The sequence below is a fragment of the Podarcis muralis genome, chromosome 1 (assembly GCF_964188315.1).
Source record: "Podarcis muralis chromosome 1, rPodMur119.hap1.1, whole genome shotgun sequence".
NCBI classification, from domain to species: Eukaryota; Metazoa; Chordata; class Lepidosauria; order Squamata; family Lacertidae; genus Podarcis; species Podarcis muralis.
In genome coordinates, this window is record NC_135655.1 from 21,842,494 (window position 1) to 21,862,011 (window position 19,518).

Consider the following 19,518-nt stretch of genomic DNA (forward strand, 5'->3'; position numbering starts at 1 on the left):
TCTTCTTCTAAATCCTCCAGGGCAAATTCAGGGCAGGCATTAGGGTGGGAATGGGGAGATGCCATTGCACAAACATAAATTCTTGTTCAATGGATACCAGCCATACATTTTGCCAGAAGGAGAAGGGAAACAGTACTGCATGTGACAATCACAGGTCAGAATTGGAAATGGATGTGTTCTTCCCACTATACACACCATGGGTTGTATTCAGCTAACTTTTACTCAGAGTCGAAACATTGAAATTCATGGACCTAAGTTAGCCATGCCCATTCATTTCAGTAGGTCTGATCAGATTAAAAGTTAGTTGAATGAAACCCTATGCACCTTGACTTGGGTAGGGAGTTTAATTACTGCTCTTCCTTAGCCAACAAAAAGTCTTGAGCCTCTAGTGTTTCCAACTAGCGCATGTGCGGATAAGTTATTTGAGAGCACAAAGCCATATGTCAGTTCCTTGGCATATTAGCACCCGAGGAAGGCATGGGGGTTAACCCACAAACATACAAGGAGCTCTGAAGCTTCTGGGCCTTTGGACTGATCCAGGAAGGGATCTTGTGTGTCCTGGTGTTCAGTGCTTCCAACATCCTCCCAAACAAATTTTAATTGGCCACCACCCTCTTTACACCATGGTCTTCTCTTGAGCCCAATATGCTCTAAGATCTACAATGACTATGGAGCCAAACGGGGGGGGGGGGGAGTTTGCTCTTTGTCCTTTGATGCTGATGCCATCATTATCAGCCACATTATGAACCTGCATTGTTCTCTGGAGCTGTTTTTTGTTCAGGGCTGTTTTTTACTGATATTTTGGCAGTTTAATTATTTCTGTAAACCGTGTTGAGGTTTTATTGCAAATTTTGTGAAATAAACAAATGATGTGGCTTTGTTGTGGGGTGCTTGCAGTTTTGCGCAAGGTCACAAATCTGCTAGGGTGGGTTGGTAGACAGAGCCCTGGATCACGGAAAATGGGGGATCAAATCTTGGTTTCCCTTTGAAGATCACTGGCTGACTTTGGACTAGCCAGACGTCTCACAGAGTTGTGAGAATGTTGTGAGGTTATTTGGGAAGTACATTGCCCTAAGTTCCTTGGAGAAGGGGTGGGATATAAATGCGGTGAATAATGCAAGCCTGAGATGCTCTGGTAAAACATGAAGTCTCCATTGCCTTAAGCTTTAAACCCACACTGAAAAGGAATTATATGAGTTTTCACCCAGAGTGGTACTACTATGAAACATTGGGGGCTGCTTTGATTCTTTCACAGTATGCAAATCTTTGGCAAGAGCTCAGTGAATAGCTTTTATTTTCTGAGAAATGAATAGCCATCTTTGTCTGGTCACAATTGTGGGAGGTTGAAAGGCCTTACGCTATTCCCAGCTGGGCTGCTGTGGTCAATGTTTTATGTCTTCTTGGAATATGGAGGAATCAAACTACTCCAGAATAGCCAGTGTGGTAAAGTATTACGACTGTACCATTTGTGCTTGATAAAACTTCCTTAATAGGGTTTATAATTGGATGTGTCATTATGGCAATCTCAGCCAACCTAATGCTGCATCTGATGGGCAGTCACCAAGAAATGATGGCGGCCAACCTTGTTGAACCATTTTCATTTCTGACCTCTGTCTCAGAGTCTAAGAGTTAGGGGTTGAGGTGTAACTCAGTGGTAGAGAATCAGTTTTGCATCTGAAAGGTCCCAGCATCTTTGGGTAGAGCTGGGAAAGATACTTTACATACAGAAGACTCGCTTCATTTATGGAAGGTCCAATCCTTAGCATCTCCAGATAGGGTAGAAGAAGACTTTTTGCAAGAGGAAGGCCTGGAGTTCAGTCCCTAGCATCTCCAAGTAGGACTGGCAAAGATTCACACCTAAATCCTTGGAGGTCAGCTGCCTATCCATGTAGACATCACTGAACTGCGCGGACCAACAGTTGTTACAAGGAAGCTTCAGTGAGCTAATGTAGCAGAAAGCTCTGTTGTCTGCTGCTGTATTGTGGTATTCAGAAGGAAACCACAACACACTCTAGGTAATAGAGTAGGGAAAATGTGCTTTAGGTTGTAAACTAAATTCCTTGGTCATGTCCCCAGGAGTAAACTCTGGGCCAGTGGAGCTTCCTAGAGTGTTAAGGTCTTTTTGATAGGACTCAACTGAATGTGTGTCTTTTCCACATTATCTTTTCCAGCTCCTACCGTTCCAAGTTGCCCTACTCGTGAGACGTGGTGGCCAGGCCCAGTTATAATTATTGCAGCATGCTGTACCACACTAGTGTTCCTCTTTCTAGTTTTCATCATTTGCTACAAAGCCATAAAAAGGTAAGACTGTAAGTGTGTTGCAAGCTCAGATGCTTTGTGGATGTGCTACCTTATAACTTACAAAAGAAGAGCAATGATAAGGAAACTCAAGGAGTTACTAGCCTGGGAATGTTCAGACGGCAAGTCAACAAGTACTGAACATGGGAGACTGAGCAGTTGCCTGTTCTGGGTGGAGTTGCACTCACTCTGAAATAAATGGTTGATAGTTTGGGGAAGCTTCTGAATCCATCGTCGTCATTGGAGGTCCAGGTAGCCTCAGTGGCGGGGTGTGTGTTTTACCAGCTATGGCTGGTACACCAATTACAGCTGTTTTTGGACAGTGGTAGTCTGGCCCTAATGATTCATGCTTTGGTAACCTTAAGATGATTGCTCTCTTTGAAGCTATCCCTGGACTTGGTCCAGAAGCCCCTGCTGTTGCAAAATCACTGCAGCTCTACTGTTGATGGGGACCGACTATTGTCAACAAGCAATTCCAGTGCTCAAAAGCTTGCACTGGCTTCCCATATGCTACCAGGTCATGTTCAAGGTTCTTACAAGGCCTGTAACAATCTGGGTCCATAATAGCTCAAGGACTGAGGACTTCAGGGGAGCCACAGTTAGCAGATCCTGCTGCTCAGATGCATGTCTTGTATCCACTAGGAGTTGTGAATTCTGTGCTGGGGGTCCAATCTTGTGGAACTCGCTTTAGGTTGGGATCAGACAGGCCCCTCTCCCTGTTGAACTCCTGGCTCCTATTAAAGACTTTATTCCAACAAGTGTTTTAATTGAATTCTGATCTTATAATTTTAATTGGTGTTTATTTTCATTGAATTGAGTTTCTCATTCATCATTAGAGATGACTGTAATTAAGCAGCATATGAATTGTTAAAATAAATGAATGAAGCAGGCAATCCCATACACATCTGACATATGTTTAAAGTTAAGAAATTCCAGGCAAATTTGTATGCAAAAATTGTGTATGATAGGACAAATTCACTCTGAAATGCTGATGAATTTTCATGTGGACTGTTTTGGGTTTTTTTTTTTAAAAAAAAAACAACAGCACAAACTCATGCAAATTTAAGATTGGAAAAATGAGAAACTGAGCGAGGTCGAAATTGACATAATCACCCATACTTTCACCCTCATTCATAAGAAATGTGAGACAGCCTTTAATAGAGGGGGTGAAAACCCTGTGAAAAGCTATTCCCATAAACAGTCCAATAATACGACATGTAACATAAGCATTTGCAACACATAAGGTGGAAATCCCCCCCTCTTAAATGAAATCACAAGGAAATGCCATTTTGAAATCTCATTTAGTTCTTTGAAAACTCGCCATATGTCACAAAATCCCGTCGTCTGCCTGCAGGACATTTGTAAATTATCCATCACTTGGATTGTCCTCGTTTTTTCATTCATGTAGTGCAATGGCATGTCTTATTGCCTAATAGCAACACTTAAAGTTATAGTGCCCCCTGCCTAATGCATGGTTAGCTGGTGGCATGAAAGGGGTATCTGAGCTGGGCTTCCTGTTCCTGCAAGGTGGCATAGCAGCTGAATATTGGTAAGTATGCCAGGAACATATCTTGCCGGGGCTATATATACAGATCCCTGAATTCACAGCTGCTGAATGTAGAGGATTTTGCACTCACACAGCATCATAAGTATGCAGGGGGCAGCAGAAGCCATAGGCAATTCTGGAACCCCATGGTGGTGGGTGCCATGTTGCAGTACAGTACCTTACAGAAGGCACAGAACCTGAAGTTTCTCCATCTCTCTCTCCCTTTGGTCCTTTCACCTGCTCCCTCCCTGCCCCCATATTTCATCATCTGATTTAGTGTTGCTTGGGTTAGCTGTAGTGAAATTGAGGCACAGGATCTCCTCTATCCAACAGCATGGCTGCAAAGAGAAGTTTGGATGTTTCTACTTGCATTTTAGATGAGCCACAGTTTAGTGTTACATCTTACCCCTAAACTCTGGCTGGCTTTGTAAATTATGGTCTGAAGTTGGCCTGTTTGCACTAATTACAATTGAGTCTACCATTTGTCTGGTTTCAGATGTTCCTACAAACTTGTCTGTAATAGAACCAAAAAAACTTCTGAACTCCTTCTTGTGGCCGTGCCAGAGGATGAGGCAGGCACATGCAAGCCCAGGACTTATTAAGACTAATTTTTACAACATGCATTCAACATAGATGGAATTTTCATGTGATTGAACTTATCCACACATTTTCCCCCCTAATCCCTCCTTCACTCCTTGACCTTCATGAGAAACAAACTATTTTTTTACTAGTTCTGCTAAAAATGTGAAAAGCCAAGTAAGGCATGGATCCACTGGATCTTAAGCCAGGCCATTTCCTAGAGAGGAACTTGATCAAGGACCCTCTTCTGTGCCAGCCTGGGGACAAAACAATGATATTCCTATCTTCTGCCTTGGGGTGCAGAACAGCAGATCATTCACTGCATCTGCAGTCTCCTTAGGATTCCTCTGTAAATTCATTGTATTCTAAAACAGCGCTATCTAAGCCATATCCCTTGCAAACATAAATCAGTGCTGGTTCAGGCAGTACAGTGAGACCAATTGGAACAGCAGGTGATCTCATTGTCTCCTAATCTGTTTTCTGAATCCTTTTTTTTTTTTTTTTTACAGTGTAAGGACTTAGATCAGAGCAAGATGAAAAGATTTAGGGGGCAAGCTGGCAGTCTGAAGAGGGCTAAGCACCATAGTTAAAATAACATATGGGATGAAAAGATGGGGGCAGGCATTATGTAATATTCTCTCTCTTAATTTTAGTGTCTCTGTGGAATTTTATTGTGATAAGATGCTTATATAAAAAGCAAAAAGAACACAAGCCTTTCTCTCGTTATGTAAAGGCATGAGACAGTAACTACCTCCAGAGACGTAACGGGAATTGCAAGAACTGTACTTCCCAGGCCCTTGTGCTATTAGCAAAATTTAAAGTCTTTATAGACTGCTTTTCACCAGAAAAGATTTCAGAGCGGGTTACAAAGAAGGAGCAAACAACAGCATGTAAAACAATAAAAATTAAATCCAGTATGGAAGACATAAAAAATAATTCAGTATACCCTGCCAGATGGGCAGGGTATAAATAATGAAAGTATTTAAGTTATTGTTAATAATGCAATATATCACACATCAGACTCCGGGATGTAGAATTCCATTCACTCAAAAAGCCTTATGCACACTCATTATGAACATCTGCTAACACATCTGTACCTCAGTGAATTTAACACCTGACCCATTCACCCACACTCACATATTCTCAACCATTACAGTTCCAGTAATACAAAGGTCACCTACAGCACCGAAAGCCTATCGCTGTTAGGCAAAAACAACATCTAATCTAGGACTATGCAACATTCATGCAGCAGTACAAATGAGACTGCATGTCCAGGATAGGTGTAAAAGAAGAAGATAGGAATGTGGAAGGGAAGCAGTTAAAATGCATATGATTAATACAGGTGAAAAGTTTAATCCTGCAAGGGAGCAACAGACTAGATGGGAGATGTCCCAAATGATCCCCCCCCCCCAAATTTAGTATGTGAAAGGGTCTATTAAGAAAAATCAGTGCCAGAACCAAACTTCCAAGGATAGCTTTTTTGGCAGCCTGAGCAAGTGACTTCTTCACCCTCCTGGATTTGTAGCACCATGAGTAACTCCTCTCTGACATCAGAGGAGTTGGGAGTTGCTAATAAATGATGCTGTTGCTGAGTCAGCAGAAGAAGTCAGACTCGTGGTCCCTCGTCACCTGCAAGATGCTCAGATGTGTGACTCTCAACCCAGAGGAGGAAAGTACTATCAGTTCCTTGGGGTGTCCACGCCCTTGAATGAATAGCAGGTTTTATCACTAGGTGCTAGCTTTAACGCAACATAATGCCCTTTAAGCAAGCCATAACATAGAGTTCATATTATAAAGTGGCTTACAAGTGGAGAGCAATGGTTCAAATAGTCAGACTAGCAGCCCAACTAGCCAGATAGGGACATGGGAAACCGCCTTCTGTGAGGTCACATTATTTGTCCTTCCAGCTCTGTATTGTCTACTGTTGATTGTCTCCAGGGTCCTAGCACCTGCTTTCTGATCCTTTTTTAAGAAGAAAAATCCAGGAAAGGTTGGGGATTGAATCTGGCACCTCCTTCTGTGTGCATAACGTGTGCTCTTACCACTAAGCTACCACCCCTTCTGGGTGGCAGGGTCAGCTGAGGCAGGTTTTGGATCCCATTAAAAGTCTTCATCTTCTTGGTTTTATATATGTTAGGGGTAACAGGGGTGGTTCATGTACATAAAACCCAGCCACTGTGCACATTCACCCTACCTCCTTGAGAATGTGTGCATAGTCCATCCATGAAGGGGGAAATGTGTGTATTTCCTGTTCAATATACATCATCTCCTATGAGCCTTGGGGAATGTGCATATGTCAACTGAATTTTGTACATTTTATATACATTGTATCCAACAGGTCAGATTGCACACATTTGAACTAGAGATGTAAAACAAGAGCACCGGAGAATGTGCATCAGTGAGTCTTCGGGGCCCACAGTAAACTACTCTGAAATCAGAGAAGATGCAGTGAAACTCTTTAAATTAATTTAAGTTACATCAGAACGGGTCTCTCTTCCTCCTTCAGAAGACTTGGGTTGCAAACTTGGGTACTTTATTCTCATCTTTGCAAGTCAGAAGAGGTTTTAAAGAGTTTTCAGATGGTTGTTTTTAAATGTGTATACCTGCCTCTTGGAAATCTCATCTGTCACTTAAACAGTGAAGGGTTTGCCTGAGGTCAGGGCACAGAAAGGCCGGCTGATAGGAAAGGCGCTTTTAAAGACTATTTGGAAGATCAGTGGAGAGACAAGATAGGAAATACAGGGGGGCCCATCAATCAAAGGCATAACTAATTCAGAGACAGGATTCTGAAAGGGCATAGGACTAGCATGGATAGACATGACAGATGATTCCACCTTGAGGGCTGGCAATCCCATTAGGCAGCCTGAGGCAGCCGCCTCAGGAGACAGATGCTGTGAGGCAGGCAGGGAGCAGCAGCAAGGTGGCGAAGGACAGAGTTATGTGTGTCACGCAGCCTGCCTGCCCCACAGCTCCTAAACCAGCCAGCTGCCCTAAGATGTGGTGAAGACAGTGTTGATGTAACTTTTGGCTTCCAGCCAGGTTGCATTACACGCCATCTTGTTCTTCAGTTCAGGCGGCAAAATATCTTTGGGTTGCCGTGCTCCCAGTCACCTCCCCACTTATTCTGCTTATGTTCCAAAGAATGAGGAACTTAGCTGTGTCCTTCCTACCATCCAAAACAGAGGCTCTTACATGTAAGAAAGAAAGAAAGAGATCATCTTCTTTTTCTGGGCAAGCAACAGGATAGTTTAGCAGTCCATAAAGCATGATTCAAAAGTACAGTGGTACCTCATTCTCGAACGGCTTAGTTGTTGAACAAATCAGCTCCCGAATGCCGCAAACCTGGAAGTAAGTGTTCTGGTTTGCAAACGTTTTTCGGAAGCTGAACATCTGACATGGCTTCTGCTTGAGCGCAGGAAGCCACGCCTTGGTCTAACGGACTCCCGGGACGGATTAAGTTTGAGAACCAAGGTAATAATAATAATAATAATAATAATAATAATAATAATAATTTATTATTTATACCCCACCCATCTGGCTGGGCTTCCCCAGCCACTCTGGGCGTCTTTCAACAAAATATTAAAATACAGTAATGCATCAAACATTAAAAGCTTCCCTAAACAGGGCTGCCTTCAGATGTCTTCTAAAAGTCTGGTAGTTGTTGTTCTCTTTGACATCTGGTGGGAGGGCGTTCCACAGGGCGGGTGCCACTACCGAGAATGCCCTCTGCCTGGTTCCCTGTAACTTGGCTTCTCACAGTGAGGGAACCGTCAGAAGGCCCTTGGCGCTGGACCTCAGTGTCCGGGTAGAACGATGGGGGTGGAGACGCTCCTTCAGATATACAGATACCACTGTACAGGAACAAGGCAAGAGATTCAGAATTGAACAGAAGCAGTGGAGATGTCCAAACAGTTGGCACGGCCTCTTGCCCAGCTTCTAAATATGTGGTATGGTGAGTTTACTCCTGAGAGTCCAGACAGGAAGTCCATGAGTGCAGGCATGCACTTTGTCTGGGTGGACGTGTCCGATCCCATCTGCAGAGGTGGCGCCTTGTTGTCAGCAACAAGACTGCTCCCCTGCCCCATAGCAACTTCTGTCTTCTGCTCAGCTGTCCCCACTGGCTGTTTGCAATCTTCCACCTCCCTCCACAATGAGGCTCTGCTCTCTGTGGGGAGAGTCAGCAGATCAGCTTCCCGGCCTGCAACAGCTGGAATCACAAGGCTACTGACAGAGTCGAGGGGCCCATGACACCCCAAGAGTGACTTTCAATGAGCGAAGAGTCACAGTCAATATGGAAAGTGAGCCTAGTTGCTTTATTGAATGGGACAGAACCAATTAAGGCACTTACTTTGTTCAATTTATCTTCAGTTTCAGTGTTATAGAAACCAGCACCAGATGAATAGGTGTCAAGGGAAATGGACACGATTCACTAAAAGTTGCTTTCACCGTAGCCGCAATGACCTTTTGATGATTGTGCTCCATATCTGTCTGTCTCCATAAATTATCTTTATGTTGGTAGCACTGGCTCTTAAATAAGAGCTGGGTATATTTAATTAAAATAACTTCTAAGTGATATTCTCTTGGTTTTAGGCATTATGAAAATGCGTACATGCAAGCCATGGAGAGGTTGGCAGATGCTGAAGCCCCGTTTTATAACTTTGCTGGGAACCATGCAGAACGGTTTTCATTTATCCAGAGCTGGAATGCTCTGTTCCTTTTAAACCAATTTTTTCAAAGAGGTCAATGTGTGATATGTAGCTCTGCTACATATATGTAGCCACCTTTTAAACAGGTGGATGAAATACCTTTTAAAGAGCTGCCTGTATTTTCTGGCCATAGAGTGAGTATTACAGATTTCAAAAGTACTTAACACTCAAGAGATACTAATTTGAATAACTGCTGCTTAAAAGATGTACTGGAGGAGGCAGAAAAGCCAAGTGGAACTGGAGTGGTTGAGAGAAGGATCTTGGTAGGCCAAAAGGACAAGACAGAGAATCAAAACAAAATGAAGTAAAAGATATAGAAAAAATATATTTGACTTTGTATGCATTCTGTAAAATCAGAAAAATGAAAACTTTCAAATGAAAAACTGCTTTCCTCAGCAGACAGATCACCTATAATTTTAGGCTATATTTTGCAATTCCATAAAGTACAATTTTTAAAAACGCAATCATTTTTTTAAAAATCATGCATATTCTGCAAATGTTCAGATTTTGAATATTTTAAAATATAGACAATGCAGAAGAATGAAGAAGGAAAACATTTGATCTGTACTCCTGAAAGTCTCACTAGTTAGAAATGAGACTTAAAAGCTATAAGATGACAGCAATTTTTTCCTGCGTGGAACAGTCTTCCACACAAAGAACAGGACTTTCTCTCGCTCTCCTCTGTGCAGCCCCTCATATGCCAACGAGATCGGAAGCAGATTTGGGGAGACCTGCATGGGAGGGTAGAGGCATAACCAAAAGCCCACTTGCGTAATAATGGATTCCACCCATAAGGCATCAGCATCAACACTTCTTATAAGCTGAGCATGTTTTGTCATTTGCCTCCTCCAGTACTATTCTGAAACCACCACTAACTTCTGTTAAACTTGAGTACTTATCTGCTTCCAAGTGAAAATGGCGACGAGCAAGGCTGCTTTGTCCTTGAGCTCTGCGATCTGTTTTAGTTTTAAACTGTTTTTATCTTGAAATGTAGCTGGTTGGCTTTCAGCAGTTAATGTTAATTGCTATAAAACAGGCAAGGAGCATATCTCTTTTATCTCTTTTACTTCTATGTGGACTTAAAAGCCGTATATTTTAATTGGACGACAGGAACTGGGAGAGCAGTTGTTTTGGTTCAGCATTTTAAACTGATAAGAAACACTTAGAAGACCATCTTGAGCAAAGGATACTCTGCAGATTTAACAGTTTTAATATGGCTATTACACAGACACAGACCCGTAGTGAGTGCTTCAGTTAAAACGTCCACAACTCCATTGCCAAATTTAGTCCAGAAATCTATGCTGGACTGTTGTGACTCAGCAAGTGAGGCAGAGGCAACCGCAAAGTGATTGCGGCAAAATGAAATTAATATATCTTGCAGGGACAGCCCTGGACCTTTACAAATGTGCAAGTAATGGGGTTGAAGAAGCCTTATCCCAAGTAGGAGGTTTTGCTACATATTCCTTTAGGGTCATTCCACATCAAATCAACGCAAAAAACAAGGGTTTCGCCACCCACCGTCTCGGATTTTGATGAAACTTGGTGTACACCCTTCCCTTATGGTTGAAGGAAACCCCCTTAATTTTTTCCCCTCTATCTCAAACGGTTTAAATTTTATAGCACTTCAAAGTTTCGTGAAATCCGTGTTTCTGTCCCTCTTGAGATCCTCAGTCTTGTGTGCATTTTTTTTTTCTCTCCATAACCAATGACCACATCTCTTTGAAATTTTACACAGAGATCAATAACATGATGAGGATTTCAGGAAAAAATACACCAGCACTTAAAAGATTTTATAAATGCCTAAAAATGTATAAATGTAGCTTTTTACATGGAAAAACTAGGTTTAGGAAACTTAAATTTTCAGCGTTATGGCACAATGCAATCAAAAGCTTTTGATGGTGAAAATTATTGCAAAGGCGTGCTCTTAGTGATGCAAGCAAATAGTTTCTAAGTCTTCAGCTTTACCTTCAGTTCATAAATGCAACAGCTCTCTGTCCTCTTCGCTTAAACTGTTAACATTCTCAATCTCTTTTCTGTGACTGAAAGTTAGCTGATGGCATTCACTAGAAGTTAACTCTCCCACACTACATATTGAATCTTCCATCTTATTCCAGTTGAAAAACACAGCAAGAACTAGCACCCAAAAAATCAAAGATTGGATAAATTATAAGAGCGCACCACACTGCTTTGCTCACAGATACCAGAAGTAGATTGACTGCCAGGTGGAAGAAGGCCTTGCATGATGGAGTCTCTCCCCTCACACTTTTTCCTCCAGGCACAGCTTCCTTATGAGGAAGCCCAGGGCTGGGGGGTGGGGCAAGGCAGGTGGAAGAAGGCCATGGCTCTCCCCTCACCTCATAATAGCATACACATCTAGCATATACGAAAGACTTCTCTGAACTGCAATCTGAGAAAACATTTTAAAATGTCTCATATTTTTAATATTTCTGAAATGAATATTTTTTTAATTAATTTAAGCCTAATTTTATGTACTCATAATTGAATATAATGCATGATTTTACATTCTTTTAATCCTTTTCTTGCTAGGTCTTATTTCCTTACATGTCAGCATTTAAAGTTTCTGACCGATTTTTTTCTTTTTTAGATTTATTAATACTATTGCCTATTGTAAGGGACGCGGGTGGCGCTGTGGGTAAAACCTCAGTGCCTAGGACTTGCTGATCGTATGGTCGGCGGTTCGAATCCCCCCGGCAGGGTGAGCTCCCGTCGTTCGGTCCCTGCTCCTGCTCACCTAGCAGTTCGAAAGCACTCTTAAGTGCAAGTAGACAAATAGGGACCGCTTTATAGCGGGAAGGTAAACGGCGTTTCCGTGTGCTGTGCTGGTGCTGGCTCGCCAGAGCAGCTTCGTCACGCTGGCCACATGACCCGGAAGTGTCTTCGGACGGTGCCGGCTCACGGCCTCTAGAGCAAGATGAGCACGCAACCCTAGAGTCAGACACGACTGGCCTGTACGGGCAGGGGTACCTTTACCTTTTACCTTTACCTTTTTATTGCCTATTGTAAGTTTGTCCTGATCTTTGGCCAGAACAATAAACTAATGAACTTGAGTACTTATCTGCCAGGAAATGCCAACCAGGTTTTGTGAAGATGGAAAATTCTTCTGAGTACATTGGTATATATAATCATGTTTTCATCCATCATTAACCTTCCTAAATCATCATATGCCTTTGGATTATTGACATTACTTATCCCCTGTGCAGGGGTACCTTTACCTTTACCTTTTATCCCCTGTGCAGACCAACATTCCCGAACCAGGGTTTGAAGGGGTGTTTGCAACACCATAAGCTATGGTTAGCACTGATTGCTAATTAATCTCTTTATCCTCTTTCTCTCCCTTCTCCCTCTCTCTCTCTCTCTCTCTCTCTCTATATATATATATCTCCTTACTCTTACTGGACCTCAACAAAGGAAACCGCTGAGGAAAGAAGAGAATGGAACAAGTCGAGCTGAATATGCAATGACCTCCTCCCAAAACAACAAGACAGTTGATGCTAACAATGCGGTGGTATAATTTTTGAGGCTCCTCTTGAGTAGTAAACATTCAAAAGCACATGCGGCGTCTGCAAGTTGGGTGGAACGAGAGCATCGAGAGAAGCCCTGTGGCCCAGGACTTCATTTCAGAAATTGTGCACGTATCAGTTATTCTGAGAAGAAAAGCAGACGAGACTCCTCTTTGTCTAGTTGATTGTCACAAAGGGAGGGATGAACTTGCCAGTCAGGGCTACTCTGAGAAAAGACCTCACAAAAAGGCACACACTCACTGCATGCCGCGTTAGAACAAAGCAACATCATTCCGCTCCTTTCCTTTCCTTCTTATTTTTGATTGACAGTTCGTTTTTTAAAAAAATGCTTCAGTAGGATCCTTTGATGGGAAAGGTGATCCATCTGTGGCAGCAGCCAATGGTAATTGGGTCTGAAATCTCAAGCTTTACTTGCATGGCTTTGCACTTTTCTTTATCTTTTACCAGCCACATCCATCCCCATTCTGAATTGTTATTGCATTATTAAGTGGCAGAGTTTCCATTGACCCCCAAGGCAGCCTCCCGACAAATTGCATGATGTCATGAAATACACAACCACATCTACAGCCTGGTGACTATGCAATTTCCACAGCTGGAGACTTTTCAGACCGAAAGTAGTCACAGTAGGATCCGTAGCACTTAGCGCTGCTGATAAAAGAGAAAATTATTATAGGTAATAACATTCAAAGGTGCTTTGAATACTGTTTAACCCACAATCAGTCTTATTTCCCCATTTTGTTACCATGTAGCATTTTCTCCCTGGGTTTTGAGAAGTTCCAAATTTTTGTGTTGCTCAGTTAACAGTTTTGCACAATTTTGCACATGTATTTACACCACACAGATCTGTAGGAAGGATCTCTCTAGAATGGCTTTAAAAGAATCAGGTTTATGCGTGGAGGGAGACTGGCTGCAGTGAAAATTGAAGTCCTCCTTGCAAGCTCAGATCTCTGGTTTCCTGGGGGACTTCTTCTGAATAAAGGACTCTCTGCTTTAGGGAGAAAGCTGTGAAAGCTCAGTCCTCTCTCTTGACAAGGGACTGCCAACTGTGCCAAAATTATATGTGATAGCTCGTGTGTTGTACCACTTTGTGATCAGGACTGCAAATGACTTAGAAGCTGAACCCTCCAAACCCATTTTTGCGCGATACCTTATTAGGCTCAGTCACTTTAATTTCTTTAAAGAAACAGTTGCTGTTCAGACACTGGTATGTGCCCACACCTGGATTAAGATGGTTAAAAAAAACAACCCACGAAAAGATTTTCTGTCTTTCCTCTTGTACGCCTTCATTTGCCTCTGTTCCGAGAGCCGCTTCAACGAAAACCAAAATGTGCTTCTTGTCTTGCTGTCAGGCTTCAGTGATATTCCGTCTTTGTGTCTTCAAGCAATCCAAACCAAGCCGTCATAGCCCTGTTTGTATAGAATCACTGCATTTCGTCAGTACAGCCTATTAGTGCTGAGAAGCTGGTGTTCTGGCCCATTTCATCCAAGGATGGGCCCAGTCTACGAAACCTCTAGTGAGACTCCAAAGAGCTGAACCTTCATCCAGAACCCTGTATCTGTACCAACAAAGGAGGTATGGGTAAATTCCTATTAGCAGATGGTGGGGTACAGGGGTGCCAACTTGAATAAAATATTGGGGGACCAGGTAGGCCCCACCTCACATAATCACAAGATGCAGCTCACACGCCATTTAAATGGCAGTGGCCATCACATTTGGGGGACTGTCCCCTCAAATATTTCAGTGGGGGGGGGCAAAAGGACCTCAGCGCCTAGGAGTTGGCTCCTTTGGTGCTCTCAATGATCACTACCACCATATTCATCTCTGGTCAGGTCACTGGCTCATGGTGTCAAAGTTAATTGTCAACTAGGTGATACTCACAGCCAACCAGAAATGGATCTGCTCTGAGTATGACTAACATGAAGCTCTGTGATATTTGGAGACGTGAGGGTTTGGTTAACCATTATTTTCTTTTCAGAGGAAAAACACGGTTTTAGTAACAGAAGAGATGGTGCTAGGTGTGTCCACACAGCATCTCTCTATGTAGACTGTCTCTCACGTAATGTTCTGCATCTCAACACCTTTCTTAAAAGATAAAAGGTGATGGCGAGAGAGAGGGGGGGGACACAGGGAAACTCAAGGTTAACCCCCATTGTTATTTCTTATTATCATTATTAATAATTAGATTTCTTACCTGACCTTCACCATAAGACGCTAGGGCAGATTATAGCCATTTCTTAAGATTAAATATTTAAAAATCAGTTTACAAGAAATTACAATAACAGGAAAAATGTGGGCCCTGGAAATATATCCCTCAGGTGTCAAGGAAAGGAAATGAGTCTTCAGCATTTGACAAAAACTGTGCAATGAAGGTGCACCTCTGTGGGGAAGAAATTCCACAACCTCAGTGGTGCCACAGAGAATGCCTCCTCCCCCCCCCCCCAAATTCTGAGAGTTGTAGAACTACCAAGAGCCCCCACCCCACTGATTTCAGCACCCAAGAGGTCGGTAAGGAAGGAGGCCGTCTTTCAGATGTTTGAGACCTAAGTCATTTTGGCCTAAACATTTGAATCTTTGAGCCCAGAATGGTACCACATGGAGTTCCTCTATACAAAAGTACCTTCTGACTGGGCCCTTAGACCTATCCTCCATGAAATATTTGAGATTTGGGTTTTTACGAAAGTGTTATGTGTAAATATATCTGGGAAAACAAAACAAAAAGCTGCTATTTACCCTTACGAAAGAATTCAGTGGAAATTCGTTCACTTCCCTGACTGACCTTTCTTCCCTGTCTGAGAATATAGCTAGAAAGGTGGTTGTGTGGTTTTTTTGGGTTTTGTTTTTTTTTACCCTTTATATCCTTTTAAATGTCAAGACTTGCTGAAGGTAGAATGAAAAAAGAAAGAGTCATTCATTCCATACTCCTTCCAGTTAGTTTGGTGCACAGCTTCTGTGTTCTTGGAGCATAGAGTTGCTCAAAAACAGTTGCCATTTTTTGACCTAGGGTTGTTTTGATTGACATATTTTCAATGGAATCCACTGTCACTTAATATTTATAATTGCACTTTCCCCCTTAATGCTGCAACAATTGTTATCTGGGTCGGTTTGCTTTTTCTACACTGCCAAGCTATTTTCAGTGTAGTTGACACCCTCCCCCCGATCCTTTCTATTTTATTGTGTCATAGGTATGACATAGTGCAGGAATAAAAGAGAGATAGATGATAGATAGATAGATTTTGAAATACGTTTATTTTAATTCAATGTGATATGCTTCATATCAGGCATCCCCAAACTCGGCCCTCCAGCTGTTTTGGGACTACAACTCCCACCATCCCTAGCTAACAGGACCAGTAGTCCGGGATGATGGGAGTTGTAGTCCCAAGTTTGGGGATGCCTGCTTTATATGTGCTGTACACACAACCAGTCATTTAGAAAAGATGTGCTGGGGCAAGAACATCTGCCTTGAGGTCCCAAGTTCAGTCCACAGCATCTCCCCCATCTGAAGGTCCAGTGTAAACCAGGGTTTCCCAAACTTGGGTCTCTAGCTTATCTTTGCACCCCGGCGCCACATATGCTTAAGATAACCCTGGGTCCAACCCCCTGCAATGCAGAAATCTTTTGCTCAACGTGGGGCACTTTAAGAGTCTGTCCTAATCTCCAACTGAGCTAAAAATCAGAACATAAAGATATGAATGAGGTAGAGCCCTAATACTGTACCACTGAAGAGGGCAGATGGAGAGACTTGTGTCTATATGACACACCCAAAAAACTTGTAACTGGGAGCAGGGAGGAGCTAGCGTGCCAGATAGCTTTTTGCGTCCCCTACATTTTGTATGTGGAGAAATTTTATTTTATTTTTTACAATGGGGATTAAAACTATGTACGTGCTTAGTGGATGGTACCATATGATTCTTTTGAGCATATGGCTCGGTCCTCAATCTTCAGAGCTGAAGGGCAAGTTAAGCAATGCTTTCAGGAGCTGACTCCTAGAGCTTTGAAATATAACCAGGGTTTTGTTCAAAACTCTACCAGTTGCTTGCAAAAAAACAAAAAAAACAAACCTTTCCATTAAATACCAGTGAAATGTACAAGTCTTGACAGATAAAAGCTTCTTTACAATGGGGACCCATTACACTGAAAAGATAGCAATTTACAGGGATTTAAAGTTTATTTTTTATTCTCTAAAATTAGATGCTGAAATGCTCTACATACCTAGGGGGCATGTAGTGAGCAAGCTTTTCAGCTGGGTGTATCCTAGCATTGCCCTGCCTAAGACTAGCAGATTGTGTGCCATAATTTGACCCAAAGAGCTAAGATATCCATATTTTGCAACTTTGTTCCATAATAAAAAAGATTTATGGCATAGATACTGTATACAGAGAGGGCATGATCCAGCATCATTCAAGCACTTCTGAATCCCATTTATTTCCGTGGGTGAGTAGAAGAAAGCACGTTTTCTTAATTTAAAAAAAATGAATAAAATAATCCCCTTGAAATGGAGCTTAAAAGTGCTTAAATGTGTCTGGATGCTAGCCATATATTATATAGCTATGAACCTGAATTTCCATTGTCTCGCACTTTGCAGTTTGGTTTATACCATGCAGGACTGAGTATATACCTGTCCCTGTACCCATTTTGTACTCGCTCTGCACAGGTATATAAAACAACTCATAGTCTAAGACAATGGAGAACCGTGACTGTTATAAATATATTTTTATATATTCTTCACAACCCCTCCCCTGCATCTCTACAAACAAATATATGATTTTTAAACTGCAAAGATAGTGTGTTAAAAACCAATGCATGAATGTAAATACTCTTAAGATCTGCCTTCTTGACTGTGTACCAGGTGTACAGATTAAAACAGCTACTACTGTTCATAGGAAATCTGTACCAGTGGTTAAATGACTACGGAGTATGGCCATGATTCAAAGAGTCCCTTCACAGGGAGGCCTCTTGGACGCACCAAGGTGGCTGCTTTAGGAAGGGGAGGCTCAGAAGCTTTGCATGGAGCTCCTTGGATCATGGCCAAAATCAATTTCAAAATTAATGTTGTCAAGTTTCTAAGACAAGCCATTAATGTATATTTAGCATTTAAGGATATTGCTCAATACATATGTTCTGTACCAAAAAAACAAAAAACAAAAAAAAACCAAACCTGTGTCGCATATACAGATTGTGCAGTACCCTATTTAAAAAGGCACCATAACTAATTTTTATTTTAAATAAAAATGTACTTATAAAAAGTTTCCCGTCTTGTTCTTTTTATGTGTATAGCTAAGAACACTTTGCTTACTGTGTGCTGCAAAGGTGACATGTCAAAATCCTTTTAATTGTTCCTAGCGCCAAGATCAACAGCCTGATCCGTTTTACTTGGAAGGAAATTAAAAGTCAGTTGAATGAGGCCATCTCCCATATAAGTATGCACAGCCTGAGTAACTTGTGCCTGGATCTGGGAATATATTGAGCTCCATTCAACAAGTTTCACCATTCATACCCTACTCTGCCGCCAAGACCTTATAACACCGGTCCTGAAAGACCTACTTTGGCTCCCAGTATGTTTCTGAGCACAATTCAAAGTTTTGGTGCTGACTTTTAAATCCCTAAACGGCCTCGGCCCAGTATACCTGAAGGAGTGTCTCCACCCCCATCGTTCAGCCCAGACACTGAGGTCCAGTTCCAAGGGCCGTCTGGCGGTTCCCTCACTGCAAGAAACCAAGTTAAAGGGAACCAGGCAGAGGGCCTTCTCGGTAGTGGCACCCACCCTGTGGAATGCCCTCCCACCTGATGTCAAGGAGATAAAGAATTACCCAACTTTTAGAAAGCATCTGAAGGCAGCCCTGTTTAGGGAAGTTTTTCATGTTTGATGTTTTATCTTGTTTTTAATATTCTGTTGGGAGCTGCCAGGGACACGGGTGGCGCTGTGGGTTAAACCACAGAGCCTAGGACTTGCCGATCAGAAGGTCGGCAGTTCAAATCCCCGCAACGGGGTGAGCTCCCATTGCTCAGTCCCTGCTCCTTCCAACCCAGCAGTTCAAAAGCACGTCAAAATGCAAGTAGATAAATAGGTACCGCTCCGGCGGGAAGGTAAACGGCGTTTCCGTGTGCTGCTCTGGTTCGCCAGAAGCTGCTTAGTCATACTGGCCACATGACACGGAAGCTGTACGCTGGCTCCCTCGGCCAGTAAAGCGAGATGAGCACCGCAACCCCAGAGTCGGCCATGACTGGACCTAATGGTCAGGGGTCCCTTTACCTTTACCTTAGGAGCTGCCAACCAGTTGCTTGGAATTGAGAGCTCTGGTCTCTCATGCTTGAGTCCTGCTTGTGGATTTCCTACAGGCATCTGAGTGGCCACTGTGAGAACAGAATGCTGGACTAGGTGGACCACTGGCCTGTGCTAGCAGGGCTCTTCTTATGGTAAAATATGAAATAGGCAATAATCATAATTGAAAACATGGTTCTTGTGAAACTTTGAAGGCATCCACCAGGGGTCAGCAAATTTGCCGCGCCTCGGGCTGGTGTCTCCAGCACCAATCGTGCAGTGGGCCGGAGGGCGGGGGAGCGCGTGCCCATATGCTATTTCCAGTGCTCCTCCGACATGGAAGTGGGCAGCCACGCAGCGCAGCACCAGTAAGAGCGGGCAGTGGCAGCGGGAGGCGGGGGTTGCCGCGAGGCTGAATAAACAAGTCCCTCAGGCCTTTTCTGGCCCGTGGGCCTTAGTTTGGGGACCCCTGGCATCCACAATCCAGCCTTTGGACTTGCTGAATCATATATTTCCCCTGTTATAGTCGCTTTGCTCTTCTCCCTTCCAGCATCTGAAGTGATGTTTCTGAACCATACTCAAGTCTA

The 19,518-nt window shown here is 42.8% G+C and overlaps 1 protein-coding gene across 2 annotated transcripts in view; it reads left to right on the forward strand.

Annotated features, from left to right (window-relative positions):
- PRIMA1 (proline rich membrane anchor 1) overlaps nucleotides 1-17,915 on the forward strand; it is a 53,539-nt gene extending 35,624 nt beyond the window's left edge. Inside the window, exons 4-6 of one of the 2 annotated variants that reach the window (XM_028717066.2) lie at nucleotides 2,172-2,301; nucleotides 9,014-9,263; nucleotides 12,559-17,915. In XM_028717066.2, coding sequence (XP_028572899.2) covers nucleotides 2,172-2,301; nucleotides 9,014-9,200 — 317 coding nt within the window. In that variant the 3' untranslated portion in view covers nucleotides 9,201-9,263; nucleotides 12,559-17,915. The remainder of the gene's footprint in view (nucleotides 1-2,171; nucleotides 2,302-9,013; nucleotides 9,264-12,558) is intronic. The other variant, XM_028717075.2, reaches the window with a different exon arrangement.
- The last annotated feature ends 1,603 nt before the right edge of the window (nucleotides 17,916-19,518 follow it).